The sequence below is a fragment of the Dendrobates tinctorius genome, unplaced genomic scaffold, assembly GCF_039654945.1.
Source record: "Dendrobates tinctorius isolate UK_male_01 unplaced genomic scaffold, ASM3965494v1 ptg000187l, whole genome shotgun sequence".
NCBI classification, from domain to species: Eukaryota; Metazoa; Chordata; class Amphibia; order Anura; family Dendrobatidae; genus Dendrobates; species Dendrobates tinctorius.
This window is the reverse complement of record NW_027361854.1, coordinates 3,094,486-3,115,946: the sequence shown is the minus strand read 5'-3', so window position 1 is coordinate 3,115,946 and position 21,461 is coordinate 3,094,486. Positions and strand designations below refer to the sequence as shown.

At 45.7% G+C, this 21,461-nt stretch overlaps 1 protein-coding gene across 1 annotated transcript in view; it reads left to right on the top strand.

Annotated features, from left to right (window-relative positions):
• Positions 1-4,247: 4,247 nt before the first annotated feature.
• The window catches only part of DNAJC14 (DnaJ heat shock protein family (Hsp40) member C14), a 36,822-nt gene continuing 19,608 nt past the window's right edge, over positions 4,248-21,461 (top strand). Inside the window, exons 1-3 of the mRNA XM_073552227.1 lie at positions 4,248-4,401; positions 17,068-18,526; positions 20,888-20,994. Coding sequence (XP_073408328.1) covers positions 17,456-18,526; positions 20,888-20,994 — 1,178 coding nt within the window. The 5' untranslated portion in view covers positions 4,248-4,401; positions 17,068-17,455. The remainder of the gene's footprint in view (positions 4,402-17,067; positions 18,527-20,887; positions 20,995-21,461) is intronic.

Here is a 21,461-nt window from a genome sequence, read left to right as displayed (position 1 = left end):
AGATCACACATATCATACAGATCACACATATCATACAGATCACACATATATCATACAGATCACACACATATCATACAGATCACACATATATCATACAGATCACACATATCATACAGATCACACATATCATACAGATCACACATATCATACAGATCACACATATCATACAGATCACACATATATCATACAGATCACACACATATCATACAGATCACACATATCATACAGATCACACACAGATCACACATATCATACAGATCACACACAGATCACACATATCATACAGATCACACACACATCATACAGATCACACACACATCATACAGATCACACATATCATACAGATCACACATATCATACAGATCACACATATATCATACAGATCACACATATATCATACAGATCACACATATATCATACAGATCACACACACATCATACAGATCACACATATCATACAGATCACACATATATCATACAGATCACACATATCATACAGATCACACATATCATACAGATCACACATATATCATACAGATCACACACATATCATACAGATCACACATATATCATACAGATCACACATATCATACAGATCACACATATCATACAGATCACACATATCATACAGATCACACATATATCATACAGATCACACACATATCACACATATCATACAGATCACACACAGATCACACATATCATACAGATCACACACAGATCACACATATCATACAGATCACACACACATCATACAGATCACACATATCATACAGATCACACATATATCATACAGATCACACATATATCATACAGATCACACACACATCATACAGATCACACACACATCATACAGATCACACATATCATACAGATCACACATATATCATACAGATCACACATATATCATACAGATCACACATATCATACAGATCACACATATATCATACAGATCACACATATATCATACAGATCACACATATATCATACAGATCACACATATATCATACAGATCACACACATATCATACAGATCACACACATATCATACAGATCACACACAGATCACACATATCATACAGATCACACACACATCATACAGATCACACACACATCATACAGATCACACATATCATACAGATCACACATATCATACAGATCACACATATCATACAGATCACACATATATCATACAGATCACACACACATCATACAGATCACACATATCATACAGATCACACACATATCATACAGATCACACATATCATACAGATCACACATATCATACAGATCACACATATATCATACAGATCACACACATATCATACAGATCACACATATATCATACAGATCACACATATATCATACAGATCACACATATCATACAGATCACACATATCATACAGATCACACATATATCATACAGATCACACACATATCATACAGATCACACATATCATACAGATCACACACAGATCACACATATCATACAGATCAAACACAGATCACACATATCATACAGATCACACACACATCATACAGATCACACACACATCATACAGATCACACATATCATACAGATCACACATATCATACAGATCACACATATATCATACAGATCACACACACATCATACAGATCACACACACATCATACAGATCACACATATCATACAGATCACACATATATCATACAGATCACACATATCATACAGATCACACATATATCATACAGATCACACATATATCATACAGATCACACATATATCATACAGATCACACACATATCATACAGATCACACACATATCATACAGATCACACACAGATCACACATATCATACAGATCACACACACATCATACAGATCACACACACATCATACAGATCACACACACATCATACAGATCACACATATCATACAGATCACACATATCATACAGATCACACACATATCATACAGATCACACACATATCATACAGATCACACACACATCATACAGATCACACATATCATACAGATCACATATATCATACAGATCACACATATCATACAGATCACACATATCATACAGATCACACATATATCATACAGATCACACACATATCATACAGATCACACATATATCATACAGATCACACATATCATACAGATCACACATATCATACAGATCACACATATATCATACAGATCACACACATATCATACAGATCACACATATCATACAGATCACACACAGATCACACATATCATACAGATCACACACAGATCACACATATCATACAGATCACACACACATCATACAGATCACACATATCATACAGATCACACATATCATACAGATCACACATATATCATACAGATCACACATATATCATACAGATCACACATATCATACAGATCACACACACATCATACAGATCACACACACATCATACAGATCACACATATCATACAGATCACACATATCATACAGATCACACATATATCATACAGATCACACATATCATACAGATCACACATATCATACAGATCACACATATATCATACAGATCACACACATATCATACAGATCACACATATATCATACAGATCACACATATCATACAGATCACACATATCATACAGATCACACATATCATACAGATCAAACATATATCATACAGATCACACACATATCATACAGATCACACATATCATACAGATCACACACAGATCATACATATCATACAGATCACACACAGATCACACATATCATACAGATCACACACACATCATACAGATCACACACACATCATACAGATCACACATATCATACAGATCACACACACATCATACAGATCACACACACATCATACAGATCACACACACATCATACAGATCACACACACATCATACAGATCACACATATCATACAGATCACACATATATCATACAGATCACACATATCATACAGATCACACATATCATACAGATCACACATATCATACAGATCACACATATATCATACAGATCACACACATATCATACAGATCACACATATATCATACAGATCACACATATCATACAGATCACACATATCATACAGATCACACATATCATACAGATCACACACAGATCACACATATCATACAGATCACACATATCATACAGATCACACACAGATCACACATATCATACAGATCACACACAGATCACACATATCATACAGATCACACACAGATCACACATATCATACAGATCACACACACATCATACAGATCACACACACATCATACAGATCACACATATCATACAGATCACACATATCATACAGATCACACATATATCATACAGATCACACATATATCATACAGATCACACATATATCATACAGATCACACACACATCATACAGATCACACACACATCATACAGATCACACATATCATACAGATCACACATATATCATACAGATCACACATATATCATACAGATCACACATATCATACAGATCACACATATATCATACAGATCACACACATATCATACAGATCACACATATATCATACAGATCACACATATCATACAGATCACACATATCATACAGATCACACATATATCATACAGATCACACACATATCATACAGATCACACATATCATACAGATCACACACAGATCATACATATCATACAGATCACACACAGATCACACATATCATACAGATCACACACACATCATACAGATCACACACACATCATACAGATCACACATATCATACAGATCACACATATATCATACAGATCACACATATATCATACAGATCACACACATATCATACAGATCACACACACATCATACAGATCACACATATCATACAGATCACACATATCATACAGATCACACATATATCATACAGATCACACATATCATACAGATCACACATATCATACAGATCACACATATATCATACAGATCACACACAGATCATACATATCATACAGATCACACACAGATCACACATATCATACAGATCACACACACATCATACAGATCACACACACATCATACAGATCACACATATCATACAGATCACACATATCATACAGATCACACATATCATACAGATCACACATATCATACAGATCACACATATATCATACAGATCACACACATATCATACAGATCACACATATCATACAGACATCACGTTATTGCTCTTCGCTGCATTACTGCACTCGCGCTTTTTCTCCATTGAGCCCGAGTCATTGCGACGTGATGACGTCACTGGGCACGCTGACATGTTATCTACGTCAGCCCCGGAAGTGATGTTGGGCAGAGTGTGCCTGCTAGAAGTAGCAGCTCGGAGCACCCCGGGGAAACGGGTCAGCTGTTCCCGGTGACCCGTGCAGAGTGCCGCCAGGCTGGTAAGTGAGCTCTGTGCACACTCTCCGGGAGGGGGCGCTCGTCCTGTCACCTCATACACCGACCTGACCCTGCTCCTCGCTGCCCCATGACAGCGGTGACGCCATGGCTGCCGGGGCTGTGGACTGACGAGTGACTCACTGCTGCGGGTCATGGCGAGCTCCAGGCAGTCCCGTCCGTACACATCGCCTTCCCCTCACTGTGGGGCTGCAGAGGTGGATAATCCCCGCCATGGAGCCGGCTCTGTCAGCCTGTAGGGATGCATGACCCCATGTATGGCCTCGCTGCTGCCCTCAGGGGCCACATGTGTCTTGTGCAGGGGTCTGATGCTGCTCTGACTACATGAAGGCATCTATTGTTACACCCAAGTGGGCATCAGCCCCAGTCCATGGCTGCGGTTATATGGCGCGGCCAGTCTCCAGTATGGCGGTGCTACGGCTGCCACGGCCAATCCCAAGTGTAGCAGCTGTGGACTTTCTGGTGTGACCCTTGTGGGCGGTAATAGCACCGCATCCACTGTGAATATCGTGCAATGAAGCATCCCCATGCTGTGATCCGTGGCCTTCACATATGTGGTGTGATGGAGCCACATGTTACTAGGCATAAAGAGAAAGCCGTATCACATCGCGACCATCTGTCAGCGTCTGGTCACACGGGGCAGCTCCTGCCAGAAGCATCTGCAGTGCAAACCAGCACCACGTTGTGCTGCTCTGCGCAGATCTGCCTGTGGCTCTGCTGATGCAGATGGGATGAAATACAAATAAACCCTCTCCGCCCCACCCCTGGCGCTTCTATCACTTCCCGGCTGGGTCTCCTGCCAGTCTCCATACAGCCTAGCCTCCTGCGATGGTGCGCCATCCAATGTGACTGCTGTGCTTCTACACTCTTTGATCTGAAAACTTTGTAGATCCATAGGTATTCTGCCAAAAAAAATCCTCAGTGTGTTTTGAAGATTTCAAATTCACATATAGTGTTGTGATCCAGAGGTAGACATACCATTGGTGCCACCTGTGCCGCTGGACAGGGCTGACAGGTAAGGGGGCCACTACCCCCTCCAAAGCAGTAAGCAGCGTCTGACAGACAGAGGTTGCATGATGATGACCTATTGGGCCTCAGACGGTCTGTGTACTGTTCAAGCCCAGGGGCCCTCTCCTGTCTAAATCTGCCCGTGATGTGAGCATAAATAGGCATGTGGAACATTTCTTCGAACCCAGTTCACACTTTGTGGCTTTGATGATTTTCTTTTTTTCTGCTTAAATGATCGTGGTTGTTTCAACAAACTGCACAAACGTAGTGCAAGTGGGAAAAAAAACCCAAACTTGTAATATAGCTTATCAGAGAGATATGCTTGCTTTTCTCCACTAATGAGCCATTTCTTTACCTTCCCAGCCTCATGATCTGACTATCTGCTCTGAGAGGAAAAAAATAAGCTAGACTGTGGCTCAGTGAGATTTTATATTGCAACTGCCTATTGAAGTCTACGGAGGGAGGAGGGGAACAAAGGAGCACTCAGAGAGAACAAGCCGCTGCTTCTGTTTTGTGATTTAGGCCACGGTCAGTATGTGTAAGCCAAAACCAGGAGTAGAAAAGTATAATAGAAAGACGTCACCACTTCTGGATTTATCACCCACTCCTGGTTCTGGCTTACAAATACCGAGGTAAAATACTGAACCATGTGAACATGGCTTTAAAAAGTTTGTCACCACCAGGGTTTTTTTTTCTCTATCCCATCTGAGAGCGGTAGACACTAGGGGTGATCGAATAGCTTCAGATAAGTGCTTATCCGAATAGCTGCATCGGTAACCCGGATACTTGGAGCGCTCCGATAATCAGCTGTTCGGCGCCGTAGCTGCATGTTTCGTGGCGGTGTGACAGGCACAACACACAGGCTCTCCATGTATGTGTTAGTCACACAGCTGCGACACATGCAGCTGCAGCGCCGAACAGCTGATTATCAGGAGCGCGCCAGGTATCTGGGTTACCGATGCAGCTTTTCGGTAAGTGCTATAGCTATTAGGATAAGCACTTATCCAAAGCTATTCGATCAACCCTAGTAGACACCCATTTTCCAGCAATTTGTCACGTAGTGGGCTGATTGCTTTATTTCATAAAATCCCTGTTTCTCGTTCGCCTTATTGGGGGACACAGAGACCATGGGTGTATGCTGCTGCCACTAGGAGGCTGACACTATGCACAAAAAAGGTTAGCTCCTCCTCCGCAGTGTACACCTCACCAACCGGCAGGGAATTCCTCAGTTTAACTTAGTGTCAGTAGGAGGTGGACACGGGTCTTTCATTAGACCCATATCTACCTCGTCGTGCGTCGTTCCTTTACAGGTTCTACGGAGGGATACAGAGTGAAAAGTCACATCTGTACTCCCACATGGAGTCTGCGAGTACGGCGTGTACTGCCACCCCGTATCCTTGCAGTTCTCTGCGGCAGGACCAGCCAGACGGACGCCGACACCAAGACGTGTCAGCGACTCCAGGGGTCCTTGTCGCCAGTCTCCCTCCCACTCGCCTACCAGAGCCTGTCGGTTGGATGAGACGCAGGAGTTCTTCAGTCCCAGGTAACGGATCGGGGATGGGTGAGTATGGATTTTTTATTTACCTGGCTGCCCATTCCCGACGGACAGGGGGTGCGCCTCTTCAATGGCACAGGGAGCGGGCGCTGCGGTCGCTCAGTCGCCCTACGCCCATAGGCACACCATGCTCCATATTGCTGGCCCCCGCGTTCCCCCCTTTCTGGGGACAGGGAGTACAGGGCCTCTTCCTCTCCTTCTTCCCTTGGACGCGGCTTGCGGCGGCGTCCTTTTTCCGACCTCCGCGCCGACCCCCTGCTGACAGGCAGCCGCCGCAACTAATTTAGGCCCCGGCTTTAGTTCGGGCCTACCGCAGCGTCGCGGCCACGCCCCCTGCCCCTTTCTTCTAAGCGGGCTTCTCTCCCGCTCTTCCCAGGCCCTCCCACCGCCTGTCCTTCACCTGCCCAGCCTGCTATTGGCCAGAGGGCAGAGAGTTTTAACCCTGTGGTGTGCTCCGCCCTCCCTCCTCTCCTGGACGCACGCTCTTTCTCAGGCAGGCGCCATTTCCCCAGCCTGTCAGCCGGACACCAGCTCGTCACCGGATATCACCATCTGCCAGCTGGTTTTTCGCTCAGGTCGTCTGTCGGCCGGATTTCGCTCTGACCCGCATCCACTGACAGGTCGCAGAGCATCGCTTCTAGGGACACCGGACCGTGAGTAGCTCTGCACTGCAGACTGACCCTTCTCCGCCCTCTGTCCCCCAACCTTCCGGCACTACCTCAGCTTTTCACTATGTCTAACTTCAGCCTGACGCCGTCCAGGGGCCATCTACTGCCCCAGGTGAGGGTGAACCCCCCCCCCCCCCACGCCTGGCTGGGCCTCCTCTCTATCTCAATCAGTGGCAGACCTCACCAAGGTCTCAGTCCCTGGTGACCGTTCTGGATACGTTGCCCCTGGACTCTTCGGCAGGGCCAAGCAGGTCCCAAGTTATTCCATCTGAGTCAGCCAGCGTTAGTCGCAAAAGACCCAGCCGGAATCCTCTCCTCGCCCCATCTCACCGCATAGCCCTTCTCAGCAGCCTCCCACTCGGGCCTCCTCTCCCGAGTCAGGTGAAGCGCTTTCGGACAGGTCATCTGAGGGGATTTTAGAGCTGGATTCAGACCAGGATGCAAACATGAAGTTCACAGTGCAGAACCTCATTGCAGCGATCCATCATACCTTCGATATTGCTGACTCCCCTGCGAAATCCTCAGATCAGGAGGTTTCGTTCAGACGGGCAGAAACTCCCTCCAGGGTATTTCCTTTCCATTCCGAGTTTGGAAAGATTTTTACCAGGGAAAGAGAGGATCTGACCAGACGCTTTCAAAGAGGAAAGCGTCTCGGCGTACTCTATCCATTCGCTAAGGAGATCACGGACAACTGGTCTGCTTCTCCCTCGGTGGATCCGCCCGTGTCCAGGCTTTCCAATAATACGGTTCTCCCGCTTTCAGGTGTGGCGTCCCTAAAGGATTCTAATGACAGGATTATAGAATCCCTGGCGAAGTCTGCCTTCGAAGCGGCTTCAGCGGCGGTATGTCCAAGCTTGGCTTCTTCCTGGGCAGCAAAGGCCATAGCCACGTGGGCAGACTACCTTCGTCAGGGCATCTTGGATAAAGCGCAACCGGAGCGTTTGGCCGATCTCGCCAATCAGATCTTCCATGCGGGGGTCTATCTTCTTTCCGCTTCCTTGGATGCCGCATCCTGCGCAGTTCAGGCGTCAAGCAACGTAGTTGCAATTCGACGTACAATTTGGCTAAAGGCCTGGCAAGCGGACTTGTCTTCTAAAAAGTCCCTCACTAACCTGCCTTTTCAGGGGGTGCACCTCTTTGGGTCCCAATCGGACCAGATTATTAAGGACGCCTCCGGAGGCACGAGTTCACTCCTCCCTCAGTCCAAGCCTCGCAGTCCTCCACTAAGGCGTCAGTTTCGACCCTTTCGGGCTTTCCGCCGTTTCAATACGGCAGACAACTCCAGCCAACAGAGACCGCAGGCTCGCCAGGATAGAAAGTTTCCTTCAGACCCACTCCTTCCTGGTGATCCCACTCTTCCCAGGGCAGACCGTCTAGATCTGGACGGTCTACTTCAGCATGACTATCGTCGGGCACTCGAGGGGTCCTTCCAATTGGGAGATCGGCTTCCTTCAGGGACGTTTGGCTGGCCTCCGTAGAGGAAGCTTGGGTCAGGGAGGTCGTATCCTCAGGATACAAGATAGAGTTCGTCTCTCTTCCACGGGATCGTTTCTTCGAATCCCAGCCTCCAAAAGATCCAGCCTTGATCTCGGGGTTCTCTACGGCTATCGCCTCTCTCCTCAGTTCCGGGGTGATTGTGCCCTTTCCCGAATCGGAGCGCTTCACAAGGTTCTATTCGAACCTGTTTGTAGTGCCGGAAGAAGAAGGAAAAAAAAAAAAAAAAAACGGCGCAGCTCGACCCATCTTGGTTCTCAAGCCGCTCAACAAGAGGGTCCGCCTTCGCCACTTCCGCATGCAGTCGCTTCGCTCGGTCATCGCTTCCATGGAGGAGCAGGAATTCATGTGCTCAATAGACATCCAAGATGCCTATTTACATGTTCCAATTTTCTCCGGACATCAGAAGTTACTGCGTCTCGCGATTCGGCAGCACCACTACCAGTTCGTCGCACTGCCCTTCGGTCTTGCCACCGCTCCCAGAGTCTTCACTAAGATCATGGCTGCGTTGTTGGCTTCATTGAAGGTCAGAGGTCTCGTTCTTTTCCCGTACCTCGACGATATTCTGATCAAAGCTCCCTCATTTCAACAGGCTCACCAAAGTTTGTCAATCGTCCTGGACACTCTTTCCAATTTCGGGTGGATCATCAACAGGAAAAAGTCCTCTCTGATTCCTACCCAACCTCTGGTCTTTCTAGGCGGCCTACGGTTCGACACTCGTCGGTCAAGGGTCTTTCTCCCACAAGAGAAGATTCTCTCCCTGCAGCAGGAAGTACGATCGCTGCAGATCACACGACTCCCGTCCCTCCGTAAAGCCATGAGGGTCCTGGGAAAGATGGCGGCGATAGAGGCAGTTCCCTTTGTCCAATTTCACGCCAGACCTCTCCTGCAGGCCATTCTGTCGAGGTGGAACAGATCGCCTCTGTCCCTGGATTGCCCTGTTCATCTTTCATACCGGATCAAGCGGTCCCTCAACTGGTGGTTGACGTCGCCTCTCATTCTATCGGGTCGTTCCTTTCTTCCCATTCACTGGCAGATAGTAACAGCAGATGCCAGTCTCCTCGGCTGGGGGGCAGTGTTCCGCAACCACACAGTTCAGGGCCGATCAACGTCCTAGAGATTCGAGCGATCCATCTGGCTCTCGTTCACTGGGAGAAACTCCTCAAGGGACTGCCTGTCTGGATTCAGACAGACAATGCCACAGCGGTGGCGTATGTCAACCGCCAAGGGGGGACACAGTGTCTCAGCTCTGGCGGAGGTGTCCAAGATTCTTTGGGTGGAGATCTCCGTTCCGACAATCTCCGCGGTACACATTCCCGGTGTAGACAACTGGGCCGCCGATTTTCTCAGCCGGGAGGGCCTCGCGGCGGGGGAGTGGTCCCTACATCCGGAGGTGTTTCTTCTGCTCTTCCGTCGGTGGGGCACCCTGGACGTACACCTCCTGGCGTCTCGCCTCAACAGGAAAGTCCCACAGTTTGTTTCCAGGTCTCGAGACACTCTGGCAGTGGGCGCCGACACTCTGGCCGTTCCTTGGTCGCAGTTTGAACTCCCCTACCTGTTCCCTCCCCTGCCTCTTCTGCCCAAGCTGTTGAAGAAGATCAAGGCAGAAGGAATTCCAGTCATTCTCCTTGCCCAGAAGGTCTTGGTTCGCGGACATTGTCAACCTTCTCGCGGACGCCCCCTGGAAGCTTCCAGACAGAACAGATCTGCTGTCTCAAGGTCCGATTTGCTACCCCAATTCTCGGCCGCTCATTTTAACGGCGTTGCTGTTGAGACCGAGGTTTTGAAACAAGCAGGATTTTCCAACCAAGTAATTCAGGCCATGATCCGAGCCAGAAAGCCATCTTCTTCCAAGATCTACTACCGTACTTGGAAGGCCTATTTCACTTGGTGTGAGTCCTATGGCTTCATGCCCATGTCTTTTTCGCTCCCTTCAATCCTAGCGTTTCTTCAGGCAGGACTGGATGCGGGGCTTGCCCTCAGTTCCTTGAAAGGTCAGGTTTCGGCACTGTCCATTTTGTTTCAAAAGACGTTAGCTTCCTGTCCTCAGGTCAAGACCTTTCTTCAGGGCGTGGCTCACACTGTTCCGCCGTACCGGGCGCCCGTGGATCCATGGGACCTTAATCTGGTTCTAGAGGTTCAAAGGGAGGACCTTGCAGAACCCATCAGAGATATTTCCCTTTCTCTCCTTTCTTGGAAGGTAGCCTTTCTGGTGGCCATCACTTCCGTCCGGCGCGTGTCGGAATTGGCAGCTCTTTCTTGCCAATCTCCCTTCCTGGTACTTCACTATGATAAGGTGGTTCTACAGCCTCCGCCCTCTTTCCATCCGAAGGTGGTGTCTTCATTTCACCTCAAGGAGGAGATCGTTCTGCCGTCCTTCTGTCCGAGTCCCGCTCATTCCCGAGAGCGGTCCTTCAACAAGCTGGATCTGGTTAGGGCGATAAGGGTCTATCTGTCTAGGACGACTCCCTTCCGAAAGACAGTCGCTTTTCATTATTCCAGACGGGGCGCGGAAAGGTCTACCGGCGTCAAAGGCCACTGTTGCTCGCTGGATCAAATCGGCAATTTTGGAAGCCTACCGAGTTAAGCGTCGCGGAGCCCCTCCGGGATCAGGGCCCACTCTACTCGGGCAGTGGGTGCCTCCTGGGCGGTACGCCACAGAGCTGTGCTGCAGCTTTACAAAGCTGCATCCTGCTCATCGGTTCACACGTTGGTGAAATGCTGCAGAGTCCACACCTACGCTTCGGCGGACGCCAGCCTAGGTAGGATTCTGCAGGCGGCGGTGGTGAGTCCGCTGGCCTGATGGAAGTTTGTTTCCCACCCCAGGGACTGCTTTGGGACGTCCCATGGTCTCTGTGTCCCCCAATAAGGCGAACGACAAAACAGGATTTTTAAGTTGCTTACCGTAAAATCTGTTTCTCGGAGCCTTCATTGGGGGACACAGCACCCTCCCAAGTTCTACAACTCCTGTCCTTATGTTTGTTGGTTATTTACAGTTGAGTTGTCTGTTCTGTTTTTCAATCTATTCTGTTGCTTCTCCTACTGCTTTCTCACTAACTGAGGAATTCCCTGCCGGTCGGTGGGGTGTACACTGCGGAGGAGGAGCTAACCTTTTTTGTGCATAGTGTCAGCCTCCTAGTGGCAGCAGCATACACCCATGGTCTGTGTCCCCCAATGAAGGCTCCGAGAAACAGATTTTACGGTAAGCAACTTAAAAATCCTGTTTTTCTGAATGCTGAGCTCAGTATAACCCCGTCCCCACCACTGGCAGCTTTCTGAGTACACTGTGCATAGGCAGAAGGCTGCAGGTCAGAGGTGGGGATGGGGCTACATAGGGCTCATGAATATGGATGACTACATGGCAGCAGGTTTATTAATCCTCTAGAGATGATCTGCTGCTGATAAAATCAGTTTTATCAGAAGTACAACAGGCAGCCCAGTAAGGGCAATCCACATATCTGTGTACAGCAGCCAACACAACTAGATCAGCGATTACTGAAAATAACAACGTGCAAAGGTTAAAACTGGTGAAAACTGCAGGACACAAGTCTAAAGGTACTGTCACACTTAAGCCCCTGTTACACACTGTGATATCGCTAGCAATATCGCTATAACGTCACTGGTTTTTGTGATGTTGCAGCGATATTGCTAGCGATATCGCTGCATGTGATACTTACCTCCGACCGGCTCCCCCGCTGCTCATCGTTGGTTGCGCGAGAAGCTCCTGGACCATTTCTCGTCGGGCGCTTCCTGTGGTGCCGACGAGCGAGGCGTGGACGCGGGCGGGAGGACGTCAGGATCGCCGCGTCTGACAGGTAAGTAGCGACCCCAGCGATGTCGCTGGTGAGATCTGCCTGTGTGGCAGCTCACTAGCGACCACTTAGCGATGCACCAGCGATCCATATCGTTGTCTGGATTGCTGGTGCATCGCTACGAGTAACTACCCTTAGCGATGTACCAGCGATATGACGCGGTCAGGATTGCTGGTGCATCGCTAAGTGGTCGCTAGTGAGCTGCCACACAGGCAGATCTCACCAGCGACATCGCTGGGGACGGGGGTCGCTACTTACCTGTCACACTATCGCCTGACGTCCTCACGCTCCACGCGTCGCTCGTCTCTCCACAGGAAGCTGACGACGAGAAGCCGTCCAGGACGTTCTCGCGCGATCAGCGATAACCAGCGGGGGAGTGGGTCGTAGGTATCAGACACAGCGATGTCGCTAGCAATATCGCTATAACGTCACAAGTTATAGCGATATTGCTTAGTGTGACAGTACCTTAATAATCAGACTGTGTTGCTCATGTACACACGTACAGTGTGTTCTGAACATTCACATGAAATGACTGGTTCGCCTTACAGTGTGTGTCAGACTTCTGCATGTAGAATTGGCCTGCTGTGTTGACTTCTGTTAATGGTTTTCTGAACCATAGACTCTATATTCCGCTAATGGTGTTTGCAGAGGACAAAACAAACATCTTTCATTTCTTCTTTTTTTTTTTTTTTTTTTTTGGGCTCATTTTTGCTAATGGTGATTAGAAAATTCTTTTTCTTTTCTGTAAATCCGCTAGCTGAATATTTTGCAAAATCCACAAGAACAGCTGTAACATTCGGATTTTGCTGTGACTTGCCCCCTGCTGTTTTGAAAGAGGTGGAAACGAGGGCGAATCTGCAGCAAAACTTGCATAATACACCTGCTGCATGTGGACAATTGACTTATCAGCAAAACGATGAGGTGAAATTTAACATTTTGGCTCATCAGTAGGTATTAGCAATGTCAATCCCTTTACAATAGACTGAGTACTGGAGGGTTGATTTGAACTTCCCCCTTACAAACACCATGAGCAGAATACATATATTTCTGTTGGTGATGTCTCTGCATATCATAGAATCATAGAATCGTAGAGTTGGAAGGGACCTCCTGGGCCATCTGGTCCAACCCCCTGCTCAAAGCAGGATTCGCTAAATCATCCCAGTCAGATGTCTGTCCAGCCTCTGTTTGAAGACTTCCATTGAAGGAGAACTCGCCACTTCTCGTGGCAGCCTGTTCCACTCATTGATCACTCTAACTGTCAAAAAGTTTTTTCTAATATCTAATCTGTCTCTCCTCCCATTCAGTTTCATCCCATTGCTTCTAGTCTTTCCTTGTGCAAATGAGAATAAAGTTGATCCTTCTACAATGTGACAGCCCTTTAGATATTTGTAGACAGCAATTAAGTCTCCTCTCAGTCTTCTCTTTTGCAAACTAAACATTCCCAAATCCTGCAACCTTTCCTCATAAGACAGGGTTTGCAGACCGGTCACCATTCTGGTCGCTCTTTTCTGAACTTGCTCCAGTTTGTTGATGTCTTTTTTAAAATGTGGTGCCCAAAACTGGACACAATATTCCAGATGAGGTCTGACCAAAGAGGAGTAGAGGGAAATAATGACTTCACGTGATCTAGACTGTATGCTTCTGTTAATACATCCTAGAACTGCGGAGTTATGCTGCTTTGATTACTCAATCTGTCTATATGGCAACTTGTGTGTCTAGGTAGCAACAAGTTTCTATAAGGTTGTGTTTTTAAGCGTTTCAGCAGTGGCAAGGCCGCTGCGGAAATGCTTAAAAAAGCGCTAGTTAAAACGCATCCCATGCTATCCTATGGGATTCCGCAGTTGCTGTGCCAATGCTGTGGATTTTTCTGCTGCGGAATCGCATTGCACCAAAATCCGCAGCATGTCGATTAATTTTGCGGAATCACGGCGATTCTGCCGCCATAGGATTGCATTAAAACGCTCACTTTATGCATGTGACTATGCCCACCATGCGTGAAGTGAGCGCGTCATGTGTGGATGGTACCCAGGGTCTGTAGGAGAGGAGACTCTCCATGCCCTATGTACCATATTCCTGTAAAAAATAGAACTAAAATAAAAAATAGGAATATACTTACCCTCAGTTAGCCCCTGGTGCTCCTCAGCGGTGCTTCCCAGGCGTGCTTTGCGACAAAATGACCTTTGACATTGCGTTCTCGCGTGATGTCACAAAGGTCATTCTTGCAAAGCACGCTTGGGAATATACCGGGAGCTCTGCTGAGGAGATCGGGGGCCAACAGAAGGTGTGTGTGTGTGTGTGTGTATAAATGTATGTGTGTGTATATATATATAATAGATAGATAGAGATATATATATATATATATATATATATCTCTATCTCATTCTATGTTTCACTATTGATGCTACATAGGCAGCATCAATAGTAAAAAGTTAGTGCTTGACAAGTGTGACCAACCTGTCATTCACTTTTCCAAGCGATGCTTCAAATCACTTGGAAAAGCGATTGAATTCCGCAAGCTAAAAACATTGCAAAACGCTTGTATTTTGCGGGAAAACGCATGCGAATTCAGCATGCGTTTTACCCGTGGCAGGGAGTTGCGGAAATGCTGCAGACAATTCTGCAGCGTTTCTGCAACGTGGGCACGTAGCCTAACATGGTATGATTGATATTTTTTTTTTTTTTTTTTTTTTTTTTTGTGTGTGATTGGGGTAAGACACATTTCAAACTTCCTGGAATAGATTTTTAGTTCTGTAAGGCTGTCGGTAAAGTCTCTGGACCTGGAGGAATGCTGGCTTGGCCAGACACATCAATGAGCTAAGGCTCTGCTTCTGGTTTGGATACTGATCCAGTTCATGTCATTAGAGATGTATGAGCTGAATGTGTCAGGATCCAGAGTAACACAGCAAAAAATAAACCTCCAGTGTAAGCAGTGTGGAAGTGTAAATATCCATAGTCCTAAAATCTCTGGCACCACAACCTGGGAGTGGTAGACTGTGTGAAACACAGGTCTATTTTCATCCTGTGGGCTGTGGAGTCGGTGAGCTGAGGTTCTGACCCCACTATTTATCCACACTTCATTCCTTCAAAAGTCACTCACAAAAAAGGCCACCTTCTGTAGGGGAGCTGAGTAACACAACTCGGGGCAGAGATGGCTCAGATCACAGCAGTTTATTCAGAACACAATGACCAGCATTAGTGCTGTCTACACAGGCGGCCAACAGTTCAGTGCACCTTTCCACCTACGTGGTGTGTGTGTGTGTGTGTGTGTGTGTGTGTGTGTGTGTGTGTGTGTGTATATATATATATATATATATATATATATATATATATATATATTTTTTTTTTTTCGATCTATCGCTCTCTGGCTCCTGTAAGCAAGAACTGTCAATCAAGGAAAAAGGGGCAGCGATCAATTCAAAAGGTGGGCAGTTGCACTGAACTGCTCAAATAATTGCTCCTTGCATGGCTAAATGGTCATTTTGTGGTGACAGACTTTTTAACCCCTTTGGATGCTACGTTCATCAGCAACTGTGGTATCTATGTGGTTGACAGGGCAAATAGTATGCATGTTAGAGCAGTGTAAGATATATGTGAGCAAGCATCATCCAAACTCCAAGTAGGACTAAGAGTGGAGGATGAGGACGTAGTAGTCTCTGCTATAGTACAAGCGTGCAGTAAGAAAAACATCTTAAGACGTTAGAAAATGTAAGAAGTGAAAGTTGTAGCCTGGCAGGCTCCCACTCTCTGCCATCCCACCTTTGCCCCTGTTTCTGCCATCTTTCTAACCACCACCCGAACCTCTGAGGAGTGTGGATTTGGCGGGCTCAGTACACCTATATTGCACGTTACTTTAGCTAACAACCTTTATCTGCACATTGCTGCAACTATTTCTCCCTAGGTCACCTTTTTTACTGTCCAAGCAACTGACAATTTTTTTTTTTTTTTTTTGTCTGACAATAAAAATCCCCCCCCCCTTTTTTTTTTTTTTTTTCCCTTTTGTAATCATTCTGAGCCGCCAAGTAAAGTGAAAATGTGATTTATGATACATGAACACCATAAAAGGAATGCATTGGTATCATGACTAATGAAATCTGATTTTTGTTTGCTCTGCAGGATAAAGGGAGGACAATGAATGCAGTAACCTAGCTTCTGCAGTGCCCCATTAGTGGGACAGAAGATGAAGAAGCAGATTAGTACAGAAAGCGGTGGACTGACCACTCCAGTACCCTCTTACTGCAATAACTCCCATGAAAGGAATGGCACACACCAATCTGGACCAGGAAACACCCGTGGCCTTTCTGCTTGCGGACATATAAAACATGCATTTGATCACATTGGTGGCGGATCGCTAGGCACAGTATCAAATGTGTTCAGGAACAATCAGTCTTTTGTGCCTAAGCACAGTTGCTTCCACGATTCTGATTGAGCTCCACAGCTTTCAGATGTGGCTAGTGAGGTGTGGACTAAGGAATTTCTCTCTGAAGCATGTGGATACAATATTATGGAATTTCCTGAAGACCCAAAACATCAACAAGAAACTACAGTTTATGAAGGTCGAGAATCGCCACGATTCGTCAACTCTGATTGTGACTGTATTAGTGGTGGCACGTACTCTGATATTGGCGACCATACTTGTAGCCAGGACTGCCAGCATTTTTCTTGCTACCAGCAGCAGTCATTGAATGAGGTTGGAGGTGAAGAGGAAATTTCTGGCAGATTTGCAGAGGGTGATTCTTGTAAAGGAATAAGTGGTAGAAAAGGTCGTAGAGGGAAAACCCGGAATAGTTCCAGGGACGAGTCTAAAAAGGATGCTCGACAAGCTCCTGCTAGTGGCAAGCACAAACTGGGTCGCAAGAAAAGCCATGGGGATGGGAGACATCAGCTGAGATCCCTCATTCCTCAGCCATTGCTTCAGTTTTCTAATTATTGTATTCAGGTTCTTATCGATTTGGTGCTGTTGATCGGTGAATGTGTTGAGTCACTTGGTATGCTGTTGTATACGACGGTTTGGCTTCCTTCTCACAACTTGGACAGTTTAAGACGGCAAATATTGACCTTTGGAATATGGGTAAAACATCGTGCTAAGGATTTTTGGGTCCTCATTTGCTATTGTGGATCGTGGATTTTACGTGTTCTTAAGATGTTGTGTGCTTTGCTCTTCCTGCTGTTTATGCTTTCTGTACGCTGCGCTCGACTTTGTTGGCAGTATATTAAGAAAACAGTAGACCGAGTTGGAGAAGATAGCACCTGGAGATCCTGGATTTCTACTAGACTGCATACAATCTGGGCCTTAGTCACACAAAACAGGACTTGTAAGCATTTAGTTAGTCTGTTCAGAAGATGGACAGGGAAATTATGGCCTTCCAAATTAACTACACAAAAAGAATCTTCATGGACCTCAGCAGGATCTCCCAGTACGGGAGGCCGCGTCCAACCCAGACATGAGTTGGAACGATTGCTTTCTATGGTTGATATTCCTGAGGAGGATTTAAATCCATTTCAAGTGTTGGGAGTAGAGATGAACGCTAGTGATGTAGAGCTTAAAAAAGCTTATCGACAGCTGGCCGTGTTGGTGAGTATTCACTTTCTTTTAAACTTGTCAGTGGATGAGCTTTTTTGATGGAGGTGCTTTTCGCTTAAGAAATTAGTAAATTAGCTACTATTACAAACCTGCCCTTATACAGACCCATAGGTGACTATAAGACCTTCTAGGCTGTATCAGCATGGCAGATCTCAAGTGTGTGACTAAGCAAAGCCAAACAAATGTGACTGCAGACTTGTGACTTCTCACAATGTGCGGATTTGGTGGGCACGTGACCTCAAGTATATGATTTGCATACATGCAGTCACATGCCGAATAGATTTGCGCAGCCTCACTAACTGCAAGTGTATTGTGTGAGGCCAGACGCGGTCTGGTTGGAACATGGCCAAAAGTGTGCAAATTAAATACTTGTAGTCACTTGACCGCTTTCTTTTGGCACTAGAGAATCTAGTGCGAGCGATGTGAGGATTCACAAGTCAGCGGTCACATAGTGACTGCAGACTTGTAGCCTAAGGAAGGACAACACCTTTAATGAGCCATTAGCATATGGTGTGAAAAATGATTTTCCCCTGTATTCTTAGTTTGTGATAGAAAACATGGGGGATTTATGCACTTTATTCTCCAGCACCTATTTAGTCGTGGTAAGATTATATGGGGCCAAAGTATATTAGTCAGACAATAAGATTTTTCCGTAGGCATCAGTGGGGGAAAAAGGCTGTAGGGTTTGCCCTCTTGTGCAGTATTTCTAGAGGCTGAAATCAAACTGTTTCAGACTACGTCTTCCCTCCAGTGACCATATAGAAGTGGTAATGAGACACAGTTGCACGTTTAAATGGATATGACATCTCAAATATTCACTTTTGCTAGAGGCATATATTGTCAGTCTCTCCACTCACACATAATATAAATTTTATTGAACATGGCTAAAAGGGGTTTTAAACATAATACACAAACATGGGGTTCAAAGAGGAAAAATCAAGTAAAGAGGGTAATGGCTCCAAGTAAAAGGGTCAGTATTCACCGCTATAACATTACAGATGGCTGCCATACACATAAACAGTTTGCTTTTGAGGAAAAGCAAAATCCTACTTTGTTTGAATAGTAAAGTGTCACTGCTTACCCACAATGTGATATGAGGACCACCATGACTTGCGTTTCGCACTGGAGTTTTCTCGAGGGAAGTGTCAGAATATTCGTAGGGGAGTATATAAATATGGTCCTGTGTTTTAGGAGTTGTACCTTAAGAAAAACTTGGTACAAGGAGAAAAGTCCTCTGGATAGACCCTCTTTCTTGGCTCAATTGACAAGTTGGTTACTACACTCAAATATGAAGAAATCTATCAATTATGCAATATTTTACTCTGAAATATGGCAGCACTTCAAATGAGTGACCTCTCCCTGTAATGATGGAGCTTATCTGGACTTTATGCCTATAGTTTGAGCAGATTGAATCTCCTGGCAGGCACCCTCTATGCCCGTAGGACCTAGAATGACAGCTTGGCCACTTTGATTTTTTGGATATGATCCTCTTCCTTTTCTTTTAAATCCTGTACTAGAAGTGGGTAGTTAGAGCTAATTTTTCTTCTCTATTTTTTTTTGCACTGAAAAACAATGAAAGGTGGGCGATGGAGCTCTGAGTCAGGAACCACCCAGGTCAGATAAGATAAGTCTATTTATTCAACACACAGCATGTTTCAGGGACGATACATCCCCTTCGTCAGGTAGTTACTTACCTGGGTGGTTTGTGACTCCGAGTGCGGTGCCCTGTGGATTTCCACCGCATACCTTTCATTATTTTTTTTTTTTTTTCACTGGATCACGACTCCTGATCAGGTGCTAGGAGCAGGTGGAAGGTGCTGCTGAACCGCCGTCATTCACCACTTGGCTTCAGCATTGTGCCTGACATGCACAACTGCCAGAGGTGAGTTGAACACCTCTTCCCCCACCACATGTTGTGATATTCTTCACATGGAACCCCCCCCCCCCCTTTTGGTTTATTTTCTTTTTTTTTTTTTTTTTTTTTTTTTGCGTTTAAGACCTGATCTTGTTAGTTTATCTAGATCAACGCTTCCCTTTTAAGCAAAGTGTTAAATAATGCTTCACGTTTGAGCCTGCAGTTTAATATTACAGTGCATTGTGTGATGGGACAGCTTTAGTTGATGGCTCTTTCTTATATATGCCTATATGCCCTCAGCTATCCTAGCAATGACTACAGGAAGTGGTTGAGGAAGATCCATTCTTTGTGGACAGCCATTGATGAAAGTCGGAGGATTTTGGTTTTGGGTTTCATTCAGAAAAAGAGTATCATGAGTGTTTACAATGTTCTAATAGTTAGAAATATCTTTTCCTTCCCTCTTTTTTTTAATGTTTGTTTTTTATCTTTTGTGACAGGTTCACCCTGACAAGAACAATCATCCTCGAGCAGAAGAAGCTTTTAAGGTTTTACGAGCAGCATGGGATACTGTCAGTAACCCAGATAAGAGAAAAGAGTTTGAACTGTAAGTGCACAAAGATGAGGATCTCTTACAAGACTTTGATATGGGCTTCCTTTATAAGATCAAACTTCTTTACTCAGTGACTTGCGTGACCGTGGTCCTGCATTAGGCAAACCATTAACATAAGAATTAATAGTGTCACATGAGCCACAAAAGCAAAGAAAATCTTAGGCGGACATGCTTTTAAGTAGCACTGATACAGCTCTGTATGTGTGCTTTAACAAATTTTGCAGTGTGTCCCACAAATAGAGCGCTGTGTAGCCTCGTAAGTATTGGCCACTTTCCTACACTTGGGCCTCATAGACACAACAAATCCATGTGCATGGAGGCCATGTGCCTCATTAGTATGGAGCTGCTCTCATATAAATATATTGCCATATAGATGGAACTTCTAATGGAGAATATTTATGTTTTGTATGTTCTCCCTGTGTTTGCGTGGGTTTCCTCTGGGTTCTCCGGTTTCCTCCCAC